General features: G+C 52.3%; 1 protein-coding gene across 9 annotated transcripts in view; it reads left to right on the top strand.

Annotated features, from left to right (window-relative positions):
• Positions 1 to 617: 617 nt before the first annotated feature.
• Positions 618 to 24,095, top strand: part of LOC135421674 (H(+)/Cl(-) exchange transporter 5) — a 37,236-nt gene continuing 13,758 nt past the window's right edge. Inside the window, exons 1-4 of one of the 9 annotated variants that reach the window (XM_064670305.1) lie at positions 618 to 705; positions 1,348 to 1,400; positions 12,725 to 12,874; positions 22,235 to 22,386. In XM_064670305.1, coding sequence (XP_064526375.1) covers positions 12,742 to 12,874; positions 22,235 to 22,386 — 285 coding nt within the window. In that variant the 5' untranslated portion in view covers positions 618 to 705; positions 1,348 to 1,400; positions 12,725 to 12,741. Of the gene's footprint in view, positions 706 to 1,347; positions 1,425 to 9,376; positions 9,509 to 10,820; positions 10,937 to 12,724; positions 12,875 to 18,752; positions 18,899 to 22,234; positions 22,387 to 24,095 lie in introns of those variants that run through there. The other 8 variants (XM_064670302.1, XM_064670304.1, XM_064670303.1 and 5 more) reach the window with 8 other exon arrangements.

The following is a 24,095-nucleotide window of genomic DNA, read 5'->3' as shown; positions in this document are numbered from 1 at the left end:
GGGGGGCGTCAGTGATGGAGGGTGTCAGTGAGGGGGTCAAAGATGGGGGGTTGGTAATGGGGAGTCAGTGATAGGGGATCAGTGATTGGGGTGCCAGTGATGGGGATGTCAGTGATGGAGCGGCAGTGATGGGGGGGTCAGTAATGGGGGTCAGTGATGGGGGGTCAGTGATTGGGGTGCCAGGGATGGGGGTGTCAGTGATGGGGGGGCAGTGATGGAGGGTGTCAGTGATGGGGCGGCAGTGATGGGGGGTCAGTAATGGGGGTCAGTGACGGGGGGTCAGTGACGGGGGGTCAGTGACGGGGGTCTGTGATAGGTGTCTACAAGGAGAGGGGTTGAACAGCTGGGGGGAACAGTGATGAGAGTTCTGAGACTGGGTGCGAACCACGGGAGGAAGGCGACAGGGCACGTGGAGGTGCCAGGACCCTCTGCCCCCGCTCTTCTTGACCCCCCCTCCCTTTCATAACTTGGCGGTACCGCTTTAAGAGCGCGGCGCCCACACTCAAGATGGCGCCGGCACAGCGCGCCCGCGCTTCAGCGGCCCACAGTGCGCCTGCGCAATAGGCCCTGCCCGGAGGGGCGGGGCGAAAGGAGCACGTGATCCAACGGCGCTCCGCCCCTTCCGCCCGCCCCGCCGGAGGAGCCGCCGGAGGGGCCGCGGGGGCGCCGGGCCCGGGACGGGCCGGGCGGGGACAGCGGGCACAGGTGAGGGCACAGGGCAGCGCCGGGGGCCGGGGCAGGGCTGGGTCGGGCGGACAGAGCGGGCACGGAGCTGCGGGGCCGGGGGGAGCCCGGTGTAACGGTGCGGCCTCTCCCCCCGTCCCCCCCGCGGGTCCCGGTGGGGAGGGACGCGGCCGCCGCCGCAGCGGGAGCTTTGGCTAAAGGTGGTTTGGGGAGCCGAGAGGAGTCACCGATTTGGAGAGTTGTGGATCCCCCGCGTCGGGCAGGGAGGTGGGTGTGACAGGAGTCAGTGAGTTCCAGGGGGGAGAGCACTCCCCCAGTGGCAGAGGAGAAGGGTTAGGTGGGATAGTGGGATGGAATTCCTGCCTGGGAGGGTAGTGGGACGCTGGCACAGGTTGCCCCATCCCTGGAAGTGTCCAAGGCCAGGTTGGACGGGGCTTGGAGCAGCCTGGGATAATGGAAGGTGTCCCTGCCCACAGGGTGGGACTGGATGGGCTTTAAGGTCCCTTCCAACCCAAACCATTGCATGATTCCATGTGCAGTGTCTAAAGTGTCACCAGCCCCTCTGCTCTGGGTTCAGGGCTGACCCTAATCCCACAGCTCAGCCTGGGAAAGGTCCTGTGTCCTGGCTATGCTTCCTTGCCTGAGTCACTGTTTCTCTTCCAGCAGCTCCAGGAAGTGACAGAGAGGAGGCAGGAGCAGCTGAGCCTTGGGAGAAGGTACCGATGGCACTTGTTGGATGGGTAAATGATCCTCTGGAATCACCACTGAGCTCTCCATGGGGGAACGCCAGTGCTGGGAGTGGAAAATGGGACCAGGCAGCGTGTGAGGATAGGATTCCCTCCTGTCTGCCCCTGCTGCAGCACATGGGGGCAGAGCTGGTGTCCCCAAAGGGTCTGTTTGGGTGCTCAAGCAAAGCTCCTATCTGAAGGAGCTTCCAGGAATACATGGTGTGAGAAATAGTGCAGCTGCAGTTTGGGAATCCTGTGACACAGTGAGTGTTCCCAGCCTCTGGTTCTGTGACTTTTGGCTTGCCCAAGCTTTAAACCCTTCCTTAACCTTGGAGGTTGTTCCTCAGGTTTGTGCAGGCAGAATGAAATGAATGGTTTAGCTTTTTACATCTGTGGGGAGCAGGTGTTTGTGGAAGGCACAGCTGGGGAATGTTCCAGGCTTGGGGGTTTGTGGAGCAGGACTGGAAGCACCAGCACCTGGGAGGCTGCAGGGACGTGGCTGGCAAACGCTGCTGCTCCTCTGACTCATTTTGTTTCCAGAAGGACTGGAAAATAGGACTGTTTTTGGTTTCAAATGCTGCATGAATGGTGCTTGTGTAGAAGAGAGAATTGTTTTTAATTCTTTCAGATGTAGCAGCCAAATCATCTCATGACTGTGCTGAGCTGCCCCCTTGGAAATGGCCCCCACCCTCTGCAGGGGGCAGGGAATGGTCCCTGCTGTGTGTCCTTACACTTGGCTCCACCAAAATACCTTTTGGGGCTTGGATTTGGTTCGCCCAGGGTTTTGTGGCGTTGTCACTGACAATTGTTCTCCAGGAGCTGAAGTGGTTTGGGAGCAGCTCCCGCCCAAAAGTGGGTTGTTTGCTGGAGCTGTGTTCTGCCTGCACCTTCTGCCCCTCCCTTACTCTGCACACCTTGGAAACAGCAGCAAACCTCTTTTGCAGCTCACCATCCTCAGCTGAGAATGCTCAGAAGCAGGAAAATCACCATGGGTCCTAAAATTCCAAAGCTCATTCCTCTGCCATGTTTGTAGGAGGTTCTTGGGGAAACTGTGCTACACAAAGGTGCTTTTGCTTTCCCATGTCCTTCTCTGTACAGCTGTGCTTCTGCTTCCTACTGCCGGGTGCTCTTGGCAACTCCTTTGCCTTTCAGGGTTGGGAAGGGTCTGATTTCAATCTAAACACATCCCTTCAGCCTTTCTCCAGCATTATTTGTTCAATCCCACTTGGTCTGGATTGTTTTTTATTTAAAAAAAACCAAAAAAAAAGAAGTCATGAAGCTGGTAAGAAATGGGTCTGTAACACAGATATTTCAGGAAATATCTGTCAGGGAGGCAGGATTCCTTTGGCTCCAGCTGCCTTGGCAGGGCAGAGGCTGGTGGTGCAATGGCCACGTTGCCACCTGCAATTAGAGGATAATGAGCTGCTCAGCACAAACAACTGGTTTAATGGGAGGGGTCATGGGACAAGCTCTGGGGTCGGCAGCTGTCAGCATGTGAGCTGGGGAGGGGTTCAGCAAAGGGGCTCCAAAAATTGGGGAGGCCTTGCTGCAGGAGCACCAAGGCTTGTGCTGCTGCCCCTGGGTGTCATGGGGGGGGGTTCTCAGTGCAGGGTGATGCACACAAAGCCTCTTTTTTCACCTGGGAATAGCATTTTCAGGGATAGATCTGTGGGGTGTTGGTGGCACCTGCCCTGCAGCCCCTCGGCTCTCAAGGCTCACCTACTTCTTCTCCTTTGCCTTGCATCCACCTTCACCCCCTCCTCCTTCCCCAAATCCCATATTATTTCTTTCCCTCTGCCACAGTCCTTTATTTTCTTCTTCCATCCTCGTTTTGGAAGGTGGCACCAGCTGTGTCACCAGCTGGGTGTGGTCACCAGTGAGGGAAGGCAAACCCATCCCGCAAAATTCCTCACCTGGAGCATGTTCAGGTAGGGGTAGAGTTCATCCATGTAGTATCCCAAGTCATTTGGGTGTTCTGGGAGTCTTGACAGGGCAGCTGGAGCCCCAGGCTGCACAGCCAGGGGAGGGCTGGCACTGACTGGCCTTGCCATGGTCTGGTCATCCAGCAGGTTTGTCCAGCTCTGAGTGCCCGAGTGCAGAGCCGACAGCGTGGGGTTGAATAGCTCTGTGCATCTTGCATCACACCTTTAATTGTTCCCCCTGGGATAACAGCTCACTCCTGGTTGTGCAGCACAGCTTCACGTGCAGGTGTTTCTGAGAGACTGTGAGCCCTGGTCCTGTCACTGGGTTAAGGGTCCAAACCCCAAAGCCTCGTCGCAGGTGTGGGTACAAGGGTGGTGCCCATCAGCGTGGCACGGTTTCCTGTCTGCAGAGGTCAGAGAATCCCACAATGGTTTGGGTTGGAGGGATCTTAAAGCCCATCCAGTCTCACCCCCTGCCATGGGCAGGGATACCTTCCACTAGCTCAGGTTGCTCCAAGCCCTGTCCAGCCTGGCTTGAACAATTCCAGGGATGGGGCAGCCACAGCTTCTCTGGGCAACCTGTGCCAGGGCCTCCCCACCCTCACAGGGAACAACTCCTTCCCAATATCCCATCTATCCCTGCCCTCTGGCAGTGTGGAGCCATTATTCCTTGCTCTCTGTGGATGAATATGTTTTATTTGGAACAAGGGGTGCTACAGGTGTTCCTGGAGTTCAGGGAGAGGAGTGAGCCCAGCTGAGCGCTTTGGTCCGACACAGCAACCGGGGGCGTTTTGGGGTGGGAGATTTCCATCATGTCCCTGTTTTCCTTCTTTCCTTTTGCCTCTTCATGGCTTTTCCTCCAGAACATTTGGATGCTGCAGCGTCCCAGTTTGTGCTGTTGCTGGGTGGAAGGTGAGGTTGGAATGTGTGTCCTGCTTTGGGAGGAGGCTGGAACCGGCTGTGGAAATTCAATGAGTCCCGGGAGCGGCTTCAATGCTGGGAGTCCCCCCATGGTGTGTGTGCCAGCCTGTTCTGCCTCAATGCCTCAGGGTTCAGAGCCTCTGGGCTATGATCCAGCACTTCCTAAAGGCTGGCTTTATTCCTCCCTTCTTCAGGAACTTCAGTCTGTTTTTTAAACCATCTACAAGGAAGGAGAGTGTATAGTTCGGATCGAGGAGGTGCCTGTGAGCAGGATGAAACCCATTGCTTTGACAGAAATGCATTAAATCTCCATGTGCTGAGCAGCTAGGACAGATTTGGTGGAGAGGGAGGGGTTGGAAAGGTACCTGGTGTGCTCAGCCCTCGCTGTGTGCCAGCTGTAATTCCCACTGCAGTTGGCAGCAGCTCCGGGTTGTTCCTGCTCCCCAGGAGCCCAGCAGCAGTCCTGGCCTGGGCTCTGGCTCTCCTCCCCTAAGCCATCCCCTCACCACAGGGAGGCTTTCCCAGGCTGTTCTCTCCCAGGATTTTGTGCAAGTTGAGTGCTTTATGTTCTCTTTGTGCTTGAAAATCCCATTAAATCTGTTGTAGCCCATATTTCAGTATTGTTGGGTATTTTCTCCCTTGTCGAGCAAGAGGCTGAGCTGCATCTCCCCAGAATGAGTCTTAACCCCAGTTCCACGTGGCGCTGTTTGGATTTTGGGGTGTTCTGAGAAGTGTCTCCTAAAAACAACACCAAAATGAAGGTGTTCTGCTGGAAGAGTTCCAGTGCTGGGTGTTCACAAAGTGTGGAGTGACAGCTTTCCAGCTGAGACTTGATGCAAGCATGACACTAAACTGGACTATTGACCCTAATTGGAAATATCTGTTGAAGTCTTGCTTTTGTAGCCATGACAGTCCTTAAAAAAATAAAGGGAAAAAGGAAAGGAAAACGGGAAAAAGATGTGGTGTTTGAGGTGAGATGATATTTTTTTAGTGGTTATGTGGCTTCTTTTTTTTTTTTTTTGTCTGAGAGATTTGGGCATCAGCTTTCTCTGTTAGATCTGTAACTGCAAATTCTTGTTCTTTTTGAATTCCAGGAAAATAATTAAAGGCAGCAGATGTGGGAAGAATGGGATGAGTGTAGGTCATGTAATCTGAAGGTGCAGATCCTCTGTGTTGGTGTTGCACAGGTTGTGGTGGATGGACAGTGTGTGACTGCCAGGAGGGACATTTGTAACCTCGAAACTGGAAATGGGTTTACAAAATACTACAAAATGAAGTTACAAACAAGTAACTCACTTATTTGGGAAATAGAAAATGATCTTATTTGTTGCCCAGAGAAGCTGTGGCTGCTCTGTCCCTGGAAGTGTCCAAGGCCAGGTTGGATGGGGCTTGGGTCTGGTAGAAGATGTCCCTGCCCGTGGCAGGGGGGTGGAATGAGGTGGTCTTTAAGGTCCCTCCCCATCCAAACCAGTCTGGGATTTTAGGGTTCTAGGTGTTAAGATCTTCTCATCTTGCATCCAAGCCATTTTCCAGTTGTTTTTGTGGTGGATGTGCTGGTTTCACAGGCTGCTGGGAGCTGCCATGTGTTGCACTGTCCTGGGCTGAGTCTGCGGGTCGTGGGGCTGGACCCTCTGCACCCTTTCACAGGGAGAGGATGGAGAGAGGTCCTGAAGCCTCTTGAGTGCCTTCACTGCCATCTGGGAGTCCCTGACTCCACTTCTCCTCAGTGTGGACTTTGGCTGTGGCTCCTTGGTGTGGGCTGTGTGATGTGGAAATTCATCCAAGGAGCAGCCTATCCCCAAAACAAAAAGAGGGTCTGTAGGGATGTCCTGATTCCCAGAGCTCTCCTAGGGAAGGAGCTGGCCAAGAGGACAGCTGTGGTTGTGATCCAGTTTAAGAGTAGACATTTTGGCAGGAGGTGGCTTTGGAGCCTCTATCCAAGACTCTGATGTTTTCGGGATGAAAGCGGTGCCGGATCAGTTCCTGATGCTCCGTGATGGAAACCACGTGTGTTTATTCTGGCTGTTTCCCTCTGGGTCATGTGTTACTCACACTCTTCCTGTGTGCTGGGAGGGCTGAGTGATGGGAAGGGTTTGCTAACCCCAGGATGGCCGTGGATACCTGGGAGTCATCGCTTACCAGCCACACAGCTATGTTGGAAAAACAAGGCTCTCTGGTGATCCTCCTGTGCAGAGCTGTGACAGTCAGTGATGTCACCATCCTGGATTCCCAAAGAGGCTGGGAATGGCAGAGAAGCTGTTGTGTTGCACTCTGGAAATTGCTGTAAGTAACTGAACTTAGTCTGGAAAATACAGCTTAAAATCCAGTAGCAACCTCCCCTCAACAGATCATGAGCTGCCTGTAAATTTGGTCTTGGGCATTTTTGTGCCGGGCTGCTTTTTGTCAAAATATTAAACTGAAAAGCTGAAACTGGTTGTGAAGAACCTCCTGGGAAGAGGTGTCTGAGCTGACATCGTGCTTTTTAACTGAGAATTAAAATGGAAATGACAGAAAGTGTAGAAGGAAAAAAATGAGGTTTCCTGGAGAAAGCAACAGATGGAGCAGATAACTGAGGCAGTAACCAGGAAAAGATGTTCCTAATCATGAGTTGTGATGTACAGGTGCTTACAGCTCAGCTACCTTTGTGCTTAACAACGTCTCTTTTGGCTTTTGGAGGACTGATGCTGGTTTTGAACAGGGCTGGCAGTGCCTTTGGTCACAGCTGTGCCCTCACTGTGCATCGCCTCGGTCCACACATGCTGGAGCAACGGCTGGAGCCTGGAAGTGCCTGTCCTGCTTTTGGGATGGGTGTGTTTGCTGTTTGCCTTCCCTTGGGTGTTCCAGTGTCCTGGGCTGAGAGGCAGAAGCTCTGTGGAGTGATGGATTATTCCAGAAGAGGTGATACTGGTGTGGCTGTAAGGCTGTGGTGTCAGTGCATTCCAGGATAGCAGTGAATCCCATAAAGTGCTGTATCAGCCCTATGTGCAGAAGTGCCAGGAAAACCCAAAATGTCACAGGGTCCATGCTCTGCTTTCTGCCATGACCCAGACTCCTGACAGCGCCTGTTACCTTGCTGGGAAGATGTCAGGGCAGAGCACTCCAGGGGCCTGTGTGAATACGTGTCAGAGAACAACAAAAGAGCCCCAAACAAGCCCTAAAACAATCCAAGTCTTTGTGTTCGGCTTGTGTTGGTAGAATTCCCAGTTTCTCACAAACCTCCTATTGTTCAGGCCAGTGTGGCCAGACAGCTCTGGCCCAAGGCAGCAGCATTCCCAGGGGGTGTTTGCCTTTGCTGGAACAGCTGCTGAGGGCAAAAGCCTGCCTGGAGTGGTGGAGTCCCACTGGCCAGGTCAGCCTTCTGCCAGGGCCAGCACAGCCTGAGAGGGACAGGATTCTGCTCCTGCACTAGTGTGAGGCTGGGGGAGCCCCAGAGCCCCCTTGACCACTCCAGGAAGGGAGCAGTCATAGAATCCTGGAATGATTTGGGTTAGAAGAGACCTTGATGACCATCTACTGCTATCGGTTTCTCCAAGCCCCGTCCAACCTGCCCTTGAACACTTCCACCCTTCTACAGCTTCTTTGGGCAGGGAACTTACCACCTTCACAGGGAAGAATTTCTCCCCAGTATTCCATCTAACCCTGCCCCCCGTCAGCGTGAAGCCATTCCATGTTGTCCTGTCATTCCAGCCCTTGTAAATTTGGTGTAGTTTCCCATCCACAGAAGCAGAGGCTGGTTGTAGTCACTTCAGACAGCACAGGGAATTGGAGCAGGGAATGACTTGGAAAAACAGCATTTTCTTGCCTGCGGCGAGTCACGGCTTTGCTGTCACAGCGTGGGGAGAGAGGGCTGGTCCCTCCCTGGGGGATCCATTTGGCAGCACGACTGTGCACGAGGCTTCTCCCTAAAAACCTTCCTGCGCAGGGTTCCAGGTCTCCAGGGCTGGAATTCAACAAAATCCAAACCAGCTCACTTAGTTTAGGTGCAGATGGAGTTTGCCCCTTATTTGCTTCAGGAGGGAGATGTGGGGATTTTTAATGGCACGTGAGCCTCTGGAGGGGTGATGTTGCCCAGAGAGCTTGTGGTGAGGGAGTCCCACAAGCCCCAACCCCCCTGTTGCCCAGAGAGCTTGCTACACCAGCAAGCTGGTCTAGTGGAAGGGGTCCCTGCCCGTGGTAGGAAGGTGGAATTGGAGGAGTTTTCAGGTCCCTTCCAACCCAAAGAGTTCCAGGACTCTGTGAAAGCCTGGCTCTGCTGGCTCCCAGCCAGGCACCATGAGTGTTGACATAACACTCGTGTTGACATAACAACTAAACAGCTACATTTTTCTCTCCTCTCCTTTGTTTTTTTTTTTTTTCCAGTTACAGTTGGTTTGTTCTGCGTGGTTTTTTTCTTTTTTATTTATTCTTCTTATTTATTTATTTATTTATCTGTTCTGTTATTTGGTACTTGCCAGAAGGGACTGTCCGAGAGCCATGTGGGGCTGGGAAGGAGAGGGAGCCCTGAGCTGTCAAAGCATGGCTTAGATTTGCTGATCTTTAAAAAAAAAACCCACTGTCTTGTGATCCAGGTTTTGGTTTTCCAGAGGAAACAGCCACTAGGTGGTAAGCTGGCTCCTTCCCACAACGAGAACGACTCTGGAGGTGGCTGGTTGGGATTGTTACCCGCTCCTGGTGTTGTTCTGCTGTGATGTCCGTGTGGTGCTGGTGGAGCTGGGATCAAGCCTCCCCTCGGACAGGGACGGGGAAAATGCTACAGGAGCTTTTTCCACGCTCTGACTGGGAAAACCTTGAGCCTGTGTGCTGGAAGGGCTGCTCCGAGCGTGGCAGTGCCGGAGCTCTCCGGGGCTACACCTCACCACTCCCACTGCCCTGCTGCCGTGGTGGCACTGGGACGGGTGCTGTTGGGTGACACTGGAGCACAAAACAAGGAGACAATCTTGGAATGTCTGGTTGTTTTTTTTGATTGGAAATCATGGCGAGGGGGCTGAGCATCCCAGCCGAGCTGGGGCTGGCAGCAGGATGGCAGCGGAGCTCCAGCTTCCTGGCTGCCAGCGCTGTCCTCTGAGTCACTTCCAGGCGTCGGGGGGACCCTGCCGGGTTCTGCTTCGGTGCTTCCCTTTTTCTTGACTGCCATGGGGAGCACCAGGACGGAGTAGAAAGCTGGAGGAGGTGGATGGGGCAGCTGGAGGAGGTGGATGGGGCACTGGAGGAGGATGGCATCACACCGGCGTTGGGGACACCGGGAGCCTTTGGGTATGTGTGTTTGCTGGGGGTGGGGGGCAGTCCTGGCAGTGCTGTAGCCCGTGGAAAGAGGCAGCTGTTGCCTGATGAGGACTGGTGATAAATTAACAACTAGATAAACACGAGAATGGTCTTTTTTTTTGTTGTTTCTTTTTAAATTTTATGTTTTGTGCATGTGGTTTAGCCTGGGAAAGCATTGCTTGCCCGTAGAGGGAGCGTTTTGGTAAGAAAAAATGACTTAAACCTGACACTGCATCGGGGCTGGGGGGAGAAGTGAGCATGGAATTATCCTCCTTGTGTCCTCTTTGTGCTGCCAGGTGTTCCCTGGGCTCTGCTGCAGCTGGGAGGTGCTGTGTTTGCTGCCTCAGTTTTGGTTTTTAAAGCTGTAAATGAGAACAAACTTGGGGAGGAACTGGGAGAAGCAGGAGGTGCTGGTGCTTTGGTTTCTGCTCCTTGAGCAGTGGTCAGGCTGCCTGTGCAGCCTGGGCAGGAATTGATACTGATTGTTGAAAGCAAATGGATTTAGGTGAGATACTGGGGAGAAACTCTTCCCTGTGAGGGTGGGGAGGCCCTGGCACAGGTTGCCCAGAGAAACTGTGGCTGCCCCATCCCTGGAAGTGTCCAAGGCCAGGTTGGACAGGGCTTGGAGCAACCTGGGATAGTGGGAGGTGTCCCTGCCCATGGCAGGGGGTGGAAATGGATAATCTTTAAATGTCCCTTCCAGCCCAAACCATTCCATGACTCTAGAAAGACAGACATATTTTTAACCCCCCTTCCCATGTATTTACACACACAAAGAGTCTTATTGGAAAATCCCTGTAAAACTGTGTTACACTGCAGATGAGCCCCATGACACACAAGCACAGAGTTTCCTTAGTTCTCTGCCAGGATGAACAGGCCCTCCCTGACTCCTGGGCTGGCAGTTGGACCCACTGTGTTGCCTGGAAGCAGCTCACTGGAGGAGCACCACAGCACTTTAATGACATTTAATTTTCTTTATTGTTAGCTGATGAATATTAACTTTGAACTCCTGGCTTTCTCCTGCCCTCGACTCTCCATGCTACGCTGTCTGTGTGCTCTCAGGGAGCTCATATGCCTTCCTGAGCACCCAGCTCCCCTGGGCTCCCTCCTTCCTGGGGTATTCTGCACCAGTTTAATGAGAAAACAGGGCTTAAAAGTTTAGGAACATCATGTTCCACACTGAAGAGCCCAATGCGTCACTCTTGTGCAGCTCCAAGGCTTTTTTTTTTGTGTGCTGTCGTGGCTTTTTCTGTGTAATAGGAAGTGTTTTCTGCAGAGTGTGTAATTCAGCTCGTTGGGAAGTGCTGGCTGGCGTTTTCCCTTCCTGAGGCTGAACCACATATTTGGTTCCTCTCTAATTCTCTGAAAAAATATCAGTGTTTGCAAGAGCAAAGCACACATGGCCAGCAGTGTGCCCAGGTGGGTAAGAAGGCCAGTGGCAACTTGGCCTGGACCAAGAATAGTGTGGCCAGCAGGAGCAGGGCAGTGATTGTCCCCCTGTGCTGGGCACTGCTGAGGCCACACCTGGAATTCTGGGGTCAGTTTTGGGCCCCCTCACAACAGGAGAGACACTGAGGGGCTGGAGCATGTGCAGGGAAGGGAACGGAGCTGGGGAAGGGGCTGGAGCAGCAGGAGGGGCTGAGGGAGCTGGGGGGGCTCAGCCTGGAGAAAAGGAGGCTCAGGGGGGACCTTCTGGCTCTGCAACCCCCTGACAGGAGGGGGGAGCCGGGGGGGGGTCGGGCTCTGCTCCCAGGGAACAAGGGACAGGAGGAGAGGGAACGGCCTCCAGCTGTGCCAGGGGAGGGTCAGGTTGGACATCAGGAGGAATTTCTTCCTGGAAAAAGTGGTCAAGCATTGGAAGGGGCTGCCCAGGGAGGTGGTGGAGTCCCCATCCCTGGAGGTGTCCAAGGAACGACTGGGGATGGCACTCAGAGCTCTAGGCTGGGTGGTCACAGGTTGGACTTGATGATCCTGGAGACCTTCTGCAACCTCTATGATTCTATGAGTCTGTCTTCTCATGGAGATGCAAAGATTCCCACTTCTAGGTGGCAAGAGCTATTTTTGAGGCTCAGACATGATTTTTTTTCCCCAGTTTAGGTTATTTATTTATTTAGTTTATTATGTTTTCAGAGCTTGTGTGTTTGTAGTTTCCTTGCTGTTCTGGAGAAGAGGAAGAGACACAACAGGTCTCGTGTTGTGATCTGATGTGGGTGGCTCCTTGAGATGGCTGGGGTCGAAAAAAAATCATTGCAAACCTGTTGAGAGCACGTGTGGAGGTTATTTAATAAATACATGGGTGGATGGCACTTGCCTTGGCTAACACTTGACCTTGGTCATTTTGGCTCTGTTGGGTCACAATCGGCAGACAGAAACTCATTCACAGCCTGTGGGAGGTACAAAGGAGACAAAGGAAATATGTTGAGAGGCTTTTTAGACCAAGAACTTTGAAATATTGTTGTGGCTGCCCCATCCCTTGAAGCGTTCCAGGCCAGGTTGGACAGAGCTTGGAGCAACCTGTGATAGTGGAAGGTGTCCCTGCCCATGGCAGGGGGTGGGATGAGATGAGCTTTAAGGTCCCTTCCAACCAAGCCATTGTGTGCTTGTATAATAGAATTGATTTTCTGTAGAGAAAAGCATGTCCTGAGGTCTTTGGGCTGCTCGTGTGTTCAGGATCGTGGTTGGATCACTGGGAGCCGTGGCAGAGGTGACACGGGATGGCACAGCTGAGATGGGGCTGTTTCTCATTTTTGGGGTGATTTGCAGTTTGTTGTCTCATAGCCTTGGTAAAGCCTCCCTCATGGCTGACATTTCCTTATCCAGCATCCAGTTTGAGCCCTTTTCCAACAGATGGATGTAGGATCCCTGTTAGGGAGAATCTCTGTGGGCTTGGTTGCTAAACTTGTTCTTTTAAGAACTCAGGCACCCCACTGCTGCCATGTTTATGGTTCCCCAGTTGGGTTCAGATGCCATACTGGGACCTGCTGTTGTTTCTGGCATGTGGCAGTATGAAATCTAGTGCAAGAAAATTGTAAAGCTCTTCCAAAACCTTGGAATTCTAGGCTGAAATTCAGGTGGCAGCACTTGCACCCACCCTTCCCATGGGAAGGGCAGTGCAGCTTCTGGGTCTTCAGGGTCAAGTGTGAGTCCAGTTGGCTTAGAAAATGAAGTTCCATGCTTGTGCTCTAAAAACCTCCCCTTTGCTCCCAGGTTTGGAAGCTCTGGCCATGGATCAGAAAGGCTATCGACGGGGGAGCTTCCAGAGCAGCACCAGTGATGAGGACATGCTGGAAATAGCTGGAGCATCTGTGGACTTATCCATGGCAGATGATGACCCACCACTCGAGAGGGAGATGGGAGGTAACACCCATGAGCTTTCCCCTGTTTTTCCTGATGGCTTTTGGTAGGATTTCATGCTAATATTTTCTGTGTGGATCCTGCTGGCCTCTGCCCAGGATGGGTCTGATGTTTCCTGGCACCGAGGTGAAGAGTTTGCAGGATTCTGTGCTGGATTGCATCCCTCTCTGTGTGGTTCCTGTGCTGTGAGATGTAGCATATTCTCTCGCACTGCTTTGCTTCCCAGACTTCTGGATAGTCCTTTCTGGAGTTTTCCAAAATAGCAGCTGTCGGGAAGAGCTGGTGGTGCCAGGAGGGAGGGATGTGAGTGCCATGGGAAGGGATGGCAGCGCTGAGCAATTGCAGAGACTCTCCCCTCCCCTCTGCTCCCTTCCCTTCTTTTCTTCTTTATCTGTAGTTTTAAAGGTTTTCCCTTGTGGAGAGAATCTCGCACTGTGACAGCAGAGAAGGGTTTATTGGCTTCCTCTGCCAACCCCAGCTGTCCAGAGGGTCTTCTCCTCCAAGAGTCTGAGCTGTGACATTAATGGAGGAGGGATGAATCTGCATGGGTCTGCTGAGCTTTGGCACTGGACAAGCAAGACCTGCCTGCTTGTATCCTCTGTGAATTATCACAAGTTACTGTAAAAGCAGAAATACTTCATTTGGGGCTCTGTGCCTTCCCATAAACCTTCTTGTCCTCTTCTTCCCCCACCCCTGTTACTGTAGGGCAGAAATTCAAAAGAAATCCCTCTGATTTGCTTCCCAGCTGTGTGCTCTGCCTCTGGAAGGGAAGACAGGCTTCCCGAAAATGTCACCTGCCAGGAGCCCAAATTGGCAGCTTTTCCACAGGGAGTCTTGTGAGGGCCATGTGATCCTCGTCCACTTGGCTTGGGCAGAGGAAGGATCACTGTGTGTGGGTAGTGGCTGCATCAGCTCTGAGAGAGAAACATCTGTGTGTGGTTCAAAACCCTCTGTCACTGTGCAGAGGGATTTATGGGCATGATTTACCTCCCAAATGTGTTCTTCTCAGGGTTCCATCCATGCAAAGGAGGGTGGTGTCAGCTCTCTGGGGTGAAACCTGGGCTCAGGTTTGATGTTTAGAGAGAAGGAGCTGAATCCTTTAATTTCTTGTCAGGAGATTGTTATTCCATGGAGCTTAGAAGCGGTAGTGGGTGACTTGAGCTGGGTTTTGCTGTTGGCTGGGAACAGCACTTGGGTTGTTTAACAGGCTTCTCCCATCTCCTCTGAGGATGTTTGAAGGCCTGTGGCTACTTCTGTAAAAAAACCAGGGCTCTGCCCCACTGGCACCTGTGGCTTGAAGTGATGGTGGTGGCAGAACCTCAGAGGGCTGAGAATCACAGAATCCTTTGGGTTGGAAAAGCCCTCTAAGACCATCAAGTCCAACCATCCCCCAGCACTGCCAAGGCCACCACTAGCACATGTCCCCAAGTGCCACATCCACGTGGCAGTTAAATCCCTTCAGGGATGATGACCCCACCACTGCTTTGGGCAGCCTATGCCAGGGTTGGACAACTCTTTCCATGAAGAAATTTTCCATCATCTCCAACCCTGGCACAACCTGAGGCCAAATACCTGAGGAGTGGTTCCCCTGGATGACGTTCTCTGTGTTGACAGGATGCTCAAGGCCATGGGAGAGGTGACACAGAAGTAAAAGAGGAAATGTAAAAGGGGAAAGAGCTCCTTGCCCAAATGCCAGTTTCAGTTCACCCTGTGACTCTCCCCTGCTGACTTCAGGAGAAGTCAGCTGGCAAATGTTTGGGTGCCAGGTGTGAAACCTGAAGCTGTGGGGGCACAGGTTTGACTGAAGCTGGTGAGGTGGCAACTGAGGTTCTCCCTGCAAACCTCTGCCTGGTGTGGTGTTGGATGGGGACCAGGTAGTGATGCCTTTGGGAACGAGAACCCAGCCCTGCCTTACCCCTTCTCCAATGCTGTCAAACTCTCCTGTAAGGGTGGTGGCTTTTCAAACTGAAAGAGCACCCAAAACTGGAGCTTCCAGCTCCTGCCAGGTCCCCAGAAGAGGAAATGTCACCTCCTGCCTGATGGATCTGTAAACCTGGAACGTGTGTGGCAGCTGGAGCTCCTCAGAGCTTTCCTTAGGGGGCCTTGACTGGTGAGTGACAGTGGCAGGGCTCTGCTGGGGACCACCAGCCTTGCTGCTGCTGAAATGTCGATATTCCAAGTGCTTCAGGCCTGTTTCAGTCAAACTGCTCTAAACCCAACTGCAGTGGCTTCTCGTGCCTGTTTGTGTTACTGAAACCTCACCATGAGTAACATGTTCTCTCCCTCTTATCTCCTCTGGTCTGGACTTCAGCATTTTATCAGTAAAATGTAACAGATAAGACTTTCCTTGATTATTATGGGTTTTTTTCCATGCTGTTAAGTTGTGCTCGGGAGTCAAACTTGGCTTTTTAATCAAACCCCCTGATACTTTTATAGTTTCCCTTGCACAGTCTTGGCACTAAGGTAATGTTGTTACAGCAGGAAATGAGGGAATCTTAGCAGTGCTTTCTCAAAGTTGTTGTCAGAGCTGGAATTTACATCTTGGCCAAAGGGACAGTCTTTTTAGGGATGCAGAATCCTAAAATCATTAAATTGTTTGGGTTGGAAAGGGACCTTTGAAGGTCATCTGGTCATTTGGCTTCCCAGTTGTTGTTTCATCTTACTGGTATCACCTTTCTGTTTCACAGTAAAGGTGCCCAGAGCTACATGTGATGTCCAAGGTGCATTTGTGCAGCAGCAAATCTCTGCTGCTTCTTGGCTTGAGGAATTAAAAAAAAAAAGAACTGTTTCCTGGTTGCCTCCCCTCAGTTGTTGAGCAACGAGTTGCTGAGTGTTGTCGCAGACACTTGAAGTCAAACGTGCTGACTTAGAGCAGGAGGGTTTGCAGTTCTTTTGCTCCTCCTCTAAACCTTGTTTTTTGGCAGTGACTTTCTCCTGCTCCCTTGTATCCCAGCTGTGAGTCTCTAAAGTCAGTCCAAGACGTGCTGGTTACCCAAAACACTGCCCAAAGTGTAGTCACCGCATCTCCAGACCTCTCAGAAATACACGGAATAGTGCAGGACAAGCAGAACTGAGTGGGATTCCAGGGTTGCCTTTCTCCTGTTTTGAAAACAGGGATTTATTCATCATCCTGTGTCTTCATCCCGTTGCTTTTCTGTGAGAAAGTTTCCTTGTTACCCCCCAACAGCTTAATTTGCTTTAGATCTTGTAAAGAAAGTTCTGTCCAAAGCTTCATGGGTACCTAAAACACGGTGGGTTGGATTCTATCTGCAGTCCTGTTGATTGTTGGGTTTTTTTGGATGAAATACAAGATTTATGAGGCCTGATTCCTTTAGCCAAATCTGCTGGAAAAGCTGCCTTGCCAAGAAACCTCTCCTAGATGAGGGGGTTGCTTCTGCCAACCTTGTTATGAGGGCAAGTCGTACTGATTCCTCGATAGCCCTTTCCAAGACTGTTTGAATGCCAGTGGTTTCCCCTGAATGGGTTAAAGGATGTGGTGGGTGTTTAAGTGAGGTGGCAATGCTGGTTTGTCTTGTGTTTTATTTCAGTGACCCTTTCCCCACTCGAGCAGTGGGGAGGCAGCACCAGCTCGGGAGGAATAAGATGTAATGCTTGGGAGTCATGGAAGCCTCTGGACGGGCTTTAAATTGTAGGAGCAAAGGACTGTGTTTCTCTTTCTTTCAGAGGAAGACTTAAACATGTTTCAGTGGTGGAAGGTCTCCTTTTCTCTGTAGGATTGAATGGTTTTTTCTCTTCGAGCTCTAAAGGCAGGAACTGAGAGGTTCTTGACAAGGGGAGGGTTTGAACTGAGAGAGGGGAGATTTAGGTTAGATCTAAGAAATTCTCCCCTGCAAGGGTGGGGAGGCCCTGGTACAGGTTGCCCAGAGAAGCTGTGGCTGCCCCTGGATGCCTGGAAGTGTCCAAGGCCAGGTTGGACAGGGCTTGGAGCAACCCAGGCTAGCAGAAGGTGTCCCTGCCCATGGCAAGGGGTTGGAACTGGATGGGCTTTAAGATCCCTTCCTTCCCAAACCATTCCGTGACTCCACGATCAGAGATCTGAATGCACAGTTTACCCTGACTGATTCCTGGTGCTTATGAACACAAACAGGATTCAGCAGCGAGTTATTCTCCATCTTAAATTAAAAATTTAATTAAAACTTGAAGTGGGAACCTCGGGCTGGCACATCTCCCCTGGCTTTTTTCTTCACCTGCCTTCCTCAGCCAGAGCCCCGGAGCAGTTAATCAGTGAGACCAAAGTCAGCATGTGGAGGGCGTAGGGTTTCAGGCTCGCAGGCAATGTCTGAATGACAAGTTATCACCAGCAAATTGGAGCTGGAGGAACTTAATCACCAGTCCCTTCGAGCTCTTGTGTGCATTGAATGGCAAGATAAAGGTGCTCGTGGGGCCAGGAGGTTGGGAGAGTGCTTTGAAGTATCCACTGTGCCAGAGGACAAAAGGACAATCCAGTGGCTGCCTGCTGGAAAGACAGTGAGCAAAGAGCAGTTGTTGGGAGCTATTCAGCAAGGAAATTGTGAGCTGGGTGGGAAAAGAAAGGAGTCTGTGTGTCAGTACATCAGTGACACCGCAGTCAGGAGACTGTTGATAAATGTGTGTTTTCCTTTGCTGCATCCTGACTTGGTGCAGAGCTTTGGAAACGGGGTGCAGAGCAGGTTATGTCCCAGGCTGGTGTGCCAGGAGCATCCCTGGTGGGAGGTGGGGAGCAGGGTGCTCGTGTCTGGGGTGTCCCTCCGTGGACAGGCTGGTAAGGTGGTTAAGGGTCGGGTTTGGTGGATCTTTGGGGTTGGACTGTTGGGGTGAAGGGGAATCAATGTGTGGGTCAGGGCAATCCCAAGCACAAATCCAGGCTGGGTGGAGAATGGATGGAGAACAGCCTTGAGGAGAGGGATTTGGGAGTGTTGGTGAATGAGAAGCTCCACATACCCTGGCTGTGTGCTCTGTACCCAGAAACCAGTGGCCTGGGCTGATCCCACAGTGTGGGCAGTAGGGCATGGGGGGATTCTGCCCCTCTGCCCCCTCAGGTGGGACCCCACCTGCAGAACTGCTTCCAGCCCTGGGGAACAACATCAGAAGGATGTGGAGCTGCTGGAGGAGTCCAGAGAAGGCCACGGAGATGCTCCAAGGGCTGGAGCCCCTCTGCTCTGGAGCCAGGCTGGGAGAGCTGGGGGGGTTCACCTGGAGAAGAGAAGGCTCCAGGAAGACCTGAGAGCCCCTTGCAGGGCCTAAAGGGGCTCCAGGAGAGCTGGAGAGGGACTTGGGACAAGGGCCTGGAGTGACAGGACAAGGGGGAATGGCTTCAAACTGGCACAGGTTGCCCAGAGAAACTGTGGCTGCCTCATCCCTGGAAGTGTTCAAGACCAGGATGGACAGGGCTTGGAGCAACCTGTTCTTGTAGAAGGTGTCACTGCCGTGGCAGGGAGCGAAATGGGATGAGCTTTAAGGTCCCTTCCACCCCAGAGCCTCTGTGACGCTGATCGCTCTGAGTGTGCACTTTACCCTGCCGGATTCCTGCTGCTTACGAGCACAAACGGCATTTTCCAGTGAGTTTTCTCCAGCTCGAAGCCCTGGGCAGCCCCAGCTCTGCAGCTGCCAGTCTGCAGCATGGCAGACGGGTTTTAGTCCCGGGGAATCCATTCTGGCAAATAAACTGTCCCGAGTGCTGCCGGAGCGGCTCCGCTCGCTGCTTCGGGGTGCAGCCTCTGCTCTGGACCATCGGGATTCCCCATCCCTGGCCAGAGCTGCTCCCTCTGTCCTTGCCTGCGAGCCTGACCCTCTCCCTGTGCCTCTCCAATCCTGTCCCTCCGTGGAGGTGCAAGGGCTGGCTCATGTGACGGTGCCGGTGACGACATGCCGGGTGCGGGGGGGGGTGTGCCCAGCGCCGCTGCGGGATCGGAGTCCGGAGGAAAAGGATGCAGCAAGTGCCGCTGTGAGCCCCAGGAACATCCCCTGAGCCACGGCCATGGCACAGGCAGACCCCCAGAGGCACTCCCGAGGAGCGGCTGAGCCAGGGTGAGGAGACACTTGCAGGGAGGAAGAGGTGGCGTGAGCCAAGGGGAGCGTGTCCGTGTGTCCTGCACGCTGTGGAGGCAGCGGGCAAACTGCTGGCAGTGGCCCTGGGGCTGGGTGAAGGCGGTGGGTCAGGGTGGGTGGGCAGTGGGATTTCTGTTGTGTAATGGTCGTGCACTGCCTGCAAACCCCTGGCTTTCCCCGGATTTGCTGGAGCAGGGAAGTGGTGGCAGGGATCTGCAGGTGCCATCGCTGTCCCCTTGCTGCTGGCAGGACCGTTCCTAAACGCTGGGGCTTTGTGGGGGTGGCACCGGGCAGAGTCTGTAAGTTTAACAAGCCCTGTCTGGTTTTCCTGAGCCAGAGTCTGAAGTGGAGGATTAATTAACCTGTTCTGGGGAGGTGATCAAAACACTGAGAAATCTGTGTTTAGAGATGAGCTGTAACAGAGTTACTTTTCACTTGCTGTCTCTGGCATTAAATTCTGATTTAGAGATCTGGACATTCCCAACAGGGGGACCTGTGCAATGGCAAAGCATCACTGAGCTCATTTTCCTCCTTTATTCCTATCTGGTTATTCTAGGATCCTTGATTTGCAACCAGCTAAGGCAGGAAATATGATCTTGATAAATATTTATGGCTGTCAGCCATTTTATCATTCTGCATTACTCCTGGAAAAATATAAGGATGTTTCCTCATTGTCTTCTGTCCAATGGACAGTTGCAGTGTAGGGCTGGAGACTGCGGGATTCTGCTTTGGGAATGGAAATCCTGGGGCTGTAGGATGGGCAGGCTGGGCTGGGTGGGGATCCTGGAGAGTGGGATCAGGCTCCAAACTGCACCTGCCTGGTCTGGAGTGTGTGAGTCCCTTCTGCATGTGGGATCACATGGGCTGTGGATGTCATCACCCAGGCTGAGGATGGGATCATGGATGGGATCACACTGCCTGTGCCTGAGGGATTGAGGGGGCCATCGGGGTGTTGCTGGGGGTCCCATGACCCGCAACCCCTCTGGCATTGCGGCTTTGTGCCCTCAGGGTCTGGTTTGTGGTGCTCCATGGCAGCCCTGAGCTGGGAGAGCATTCCCAGGATAGCTCCAAGTCACTGGTCTGGGCAGTTTTTCTGGGACAGTGAGCATGGAATGCCCCGATCTCAGCTTCTTGCAGAAAATGCTTCTCAGGGTGTTCTGTTTGCTGGGTTTAACTCTCCTTTATTAATACTTTAATTTAGGACAGCTGCATCTTTAATCTTTAGGAAACAGTGCAGTGGATATGCCAAAAAAACCAATGGAATAGGCAGTGAGAGCCTGCTGTCTGCAGCACGGAGATGGGAATGGTTGGGGTACTTTAGGAGAGTTGGTCATTCCTGTAGAAGCAAAAAGAACCCCTCGGGCTGGGCTGCCTGGTTTGGGGATGGGTGTGCAGGGGAGTCACTCACCTGCTTTTCAAGGTGGATTTGGTGTTGTCTTTGGCATTGCTAGGCTTGGTGAACTCGTCATTCCCCCCAGAGCCACCTCATCCCTGGGAATGTGGCCGTGGTAGTTCCTTGTCTGGGGGGCATGAAGGCCTGGATGGATTCTGGCTTCCCACAGTGCTCTCACCAGCCATCAGTAACCACCCCTCCATCCCCAAATCTATATTCCAGCTTTCCCAGAGCACAAGGATATTAAAAATACACTGTAGTGTGAGGTGGGGGGCCCTGGAACTGGGAATTGGATGTGGATGACTGTGGTGAAAAGGTCTGGTGTGCCACAGAGTCTCCCAGGTGGGCACTGGGATGTTGTGTGTCCCCATGGAGCTGGGTCAGACCCTGCTGAGCTCAGTTCTGCCACGGGCACAGTCTCCATGTCTTTTGGTGGCCTTGGCTGTGAAGAGCTGCAGCTCTGGGCTGCAGGTGGGACTCACTGAGCTGCAGGTGACTGGGAGGAGGCCTTGGCTTGTCCCCTGTACCAGATCCCTGCTCCAGGCAGCTCCCAGGCGGGCAGGAGGAGCTCCAGGTACCTCAGTGCTCCACGGCCTCCCACCTGGCTGGCTGTTGTTATCCAGGGGATTTATTCAGGGAGGTTCTGGTCCATCAGGTTTATAGAAGAGCACTTGGAATTTCCAGTGGAGATATTTGAACAGGGAAGCCTTGATGCCAGTTTGGGTATTTCCAAGCTTTTTGCCTCAAAAATGTCATTAAAGCCAGGAATTCCTTGCAGCTCTTGCCAAACGTGCCCTGTTTGCTTCCCAGTGCAAGCTGGGGCTCATGGCCTGTGCTCTCACCATTGGGAAGAGCTCTGGAGAACTCCAGTTCACCTTCTTTTTGTCCCAGATGAAGCGAGGAGCCTTTTTAAGTGGGTTATTTTGTGGTGGTTGTCAGTTCTGTACATGACTCATCTTGTTTTCCCGTGCCTTTTTCCCTGTGAAGAGGCAGCTGTGCCAACCTGGGAGATGGGTTGGGAAGACATCACAGCTCTCTTTTCCCCTCCTGCTTTAGATGATGGGGCAGAGGGCAGCTGTTTGAATTCCTTATTTTTCCCATCTGGAGACACCTTTGCCCCCGTGATAGCTGCAACCTAAATACTCTGAGTGAAATATCAACCATTATCCTTCTGCCTGGGAGTTTTAACCCTGCTCTTCCCCAACACTTCCCAGTTTTGATTGGATATTGACTTTTGCTCTTCTGTTTTTCCCTCTGGATGACTGGAGACACTTAGTGTCTTACAGAACCATGATTTTGGGGGTGTACACCCACACTAACCATCGTTTTCCGTGGGCTGGAGCAGGTTAGGCAGGAGGTTGAGTGGTTTGGCTGAGTTCTCTCCACCAAGGGAGGCTGCAAGCCTCAGTCTGGTGTTTTCCCAGTGGTATCCCACTTGATACCACTATTTCTGCTTTCCATGCCCCACTGGATGCTTAGCTTTCCCTGTTTCCCTGCTCCCATTCATGCCCTCCTGCCCACCACGACCAGATCCACCTGGGATTCCCTTCAGCTCTCCTGAGGAGTCTCAAATATTCCCTTTCTCCTCTCCCTCTCCCCTCTGCTTACTTCAAATGGCAAAATATCCTCACGGCAAGTCCTGGATTTAGGGAAAAGTCAACATCTAGTGATGATTCACTTTGTTTTTGAACAGTCATTTCCAGGAACAGCCCCATCTCCATGTGAGCTGCTGGAGCTGGGAAGGCTGTACCTGGCACAGATCACCTGGGAAGGTGTGCCTGGGGTATTTAGCTCAGGAACATCTCAACAGCTCTTTGTTCCCACTGAAATCTGTGCTTTCCCCCCTTAATTAGTGTTTTGGGGTTTTATAAAAAAGGGGGAAACTAAGAAATGCTCAATTTTCCCCGTTCCTCCCCCACCAGGCTTTTCCACGTATAATGGAGGAGGGATGAATGGCAAAAGCACCATGATGGATTTCCTGGAGGAACCTCTTCCTGGAGTGGGCACCTATGAAGATTTTAACACTATAGACTGGGTGCGAGAGAAATCCAGGGACCGGGACAGGCACAGGGAGGTAAAAATTCCTACTGCTCCTCACTGGCACTGAGGGCAGGATAATTAACTTTGTTAATCTTAGTTCTGATTGCTGGGGTAGGGAGGCACTTCCTGGAGACACCTGGGATGAAGGGGTTACCCTTAGGATGGGAGGTGAGAGCTTCAGTTAGAGGAAAAGGAGCCTTAAATCCCCCATGTTGCAGTTTATCAGTTGCTACTTCTCTTCTGAAGACTTTTATTTATTTAAAATGTGGGTTTCAGATAGGCAAACCAGCCTGTTTTTCTGCTTTCACAACTGCAAAGGTGAAAGATACTCTTTCTGTTGGAATTTGTTTGTTTGAGAAGTGCAATTCTTCCAGAATTCTTCCAGAATCCCTTTGCACCATTGTGTAATTAAAGGAATTTGCTCAGAAAGCAAGGGGGACTTTAAATGAACTACCCATGTCCTCAGTCTGCTCCTGCCTTGCTGGCAGCACTCTTGGAGGGTGATGACTGAACTTAACTTGTCTATTTGTTTCCCAAAATATTCTTTGATTCTTTATTTTTTTTCCACTGGGCCTCACAAAACAACTTGTGTCTTTGCTAACAGGACCCAAACAGAGCACACACTCTGCTCAGGGTGTGAATAAATACAAGAAATACAGCATAATGCCCAAAAATTTGAGTGAGTGCAGACCCAGCCAAGGGGCTTTGTGTCCCTGCTGCCTCCTGCCCCAAAACTGGTCCTGTTATTGGGTTAAGGGTCCAAACCCCAAAGCCTTGTCACAGGTGTGGGTACAAAGGTGGTGCCCATCAGTGTGGCACAGTTTCCTGTCTGCAGAGGTCAGAGAATCATGGAATGGTTTGGGTTGGAAGGACCTTAAAGATCATCCAGTTCTAACCCCCTGCCATGGGCAGGGACACCTTCCACCAGCCCAGGTTGCTCCAAGCCCTGTCCAACCTGACCTTGAACAATTCCAGGGATGGGGCAGCCACAGCTTCTCTGGGCAACCTGTGCCAGGGCCTCCCCACCCTCACAGCCAGGAATATCCTTCCCAATATTGCATCTAACCCTGCCCTCTGGCAGTGGGAAGCCATTCCTCTTTGTCCTGTGACTCCAGGCCCTTGTCCAGAGTTCCTTTCCAGCTCTCTTGGAGCCCCATTAGGCACTGGAAGGGACTCTAAGGTCTCCCGGGGGAGCCTTTTCTTCTCCAGACTGGACAACCCCAGCCTGTCTTCATAGGAGAGATCAAATCAGGTCAAGGCAGAAGTTAGGGCTGGCCAAAGAGGTGTGGGGTTTGTCCAATGGAAAGAAATCTAAAGGAAGTAGTTTTGGCAGCCACCCCAAGCCCTCCTGGATTCTGTCACAGGGATCAGTGTGGCATTTGGAAAAACCCAACAGATGCTCATCCAGGCAGAAAGGATTCTTACTGCGTTTATTCCTCATTTAGTGGGCATTAGTTGTGTGCATCAATGTGCCTTTTTATCTGGGAATAATAGTGGTGAGCTGGAATGTTTCCCTTGGGAGAGGCAGCTGGGTACTCGGGGCACACAATGGCCGTTCTGTCCCCCTTTGTCCGCCTGTCAGGAGCAGTGAGACTGACAGGTCAGCTCAGCCTGGGGCATCTGGGATGGGGCTGAGTCTCACTTCCCAGTGCCACCATTGGCTGCTTCCCAGCCTGACCATTCCTCTGTGCTGGCATTAAACCTGTGACCCCCTTGTGTCCGTATCCTTGAGGTCCTGGTGCA

The sequence above is a fragment of the Pseudopipra pipra genome, chromosome 13 (assembly GCF_036250125.1).
Source record: "Pseudopipra pipra isolate bDixPip1 chromosome 13, bDixPip1.hap1, whole genome shotgun sequence".
Lineage (NCBI taxonomy): Eukaryota > Metazoa > Chordata > Aves > Passeriformes > Pipridae > Pseudopipra > Pseudopipra pipra.
The sequence above is the reverse complement of the archived record's forward strand: the minus strand, read 5'-3'. Positions and strand labels throughout refer to the sequence as shown.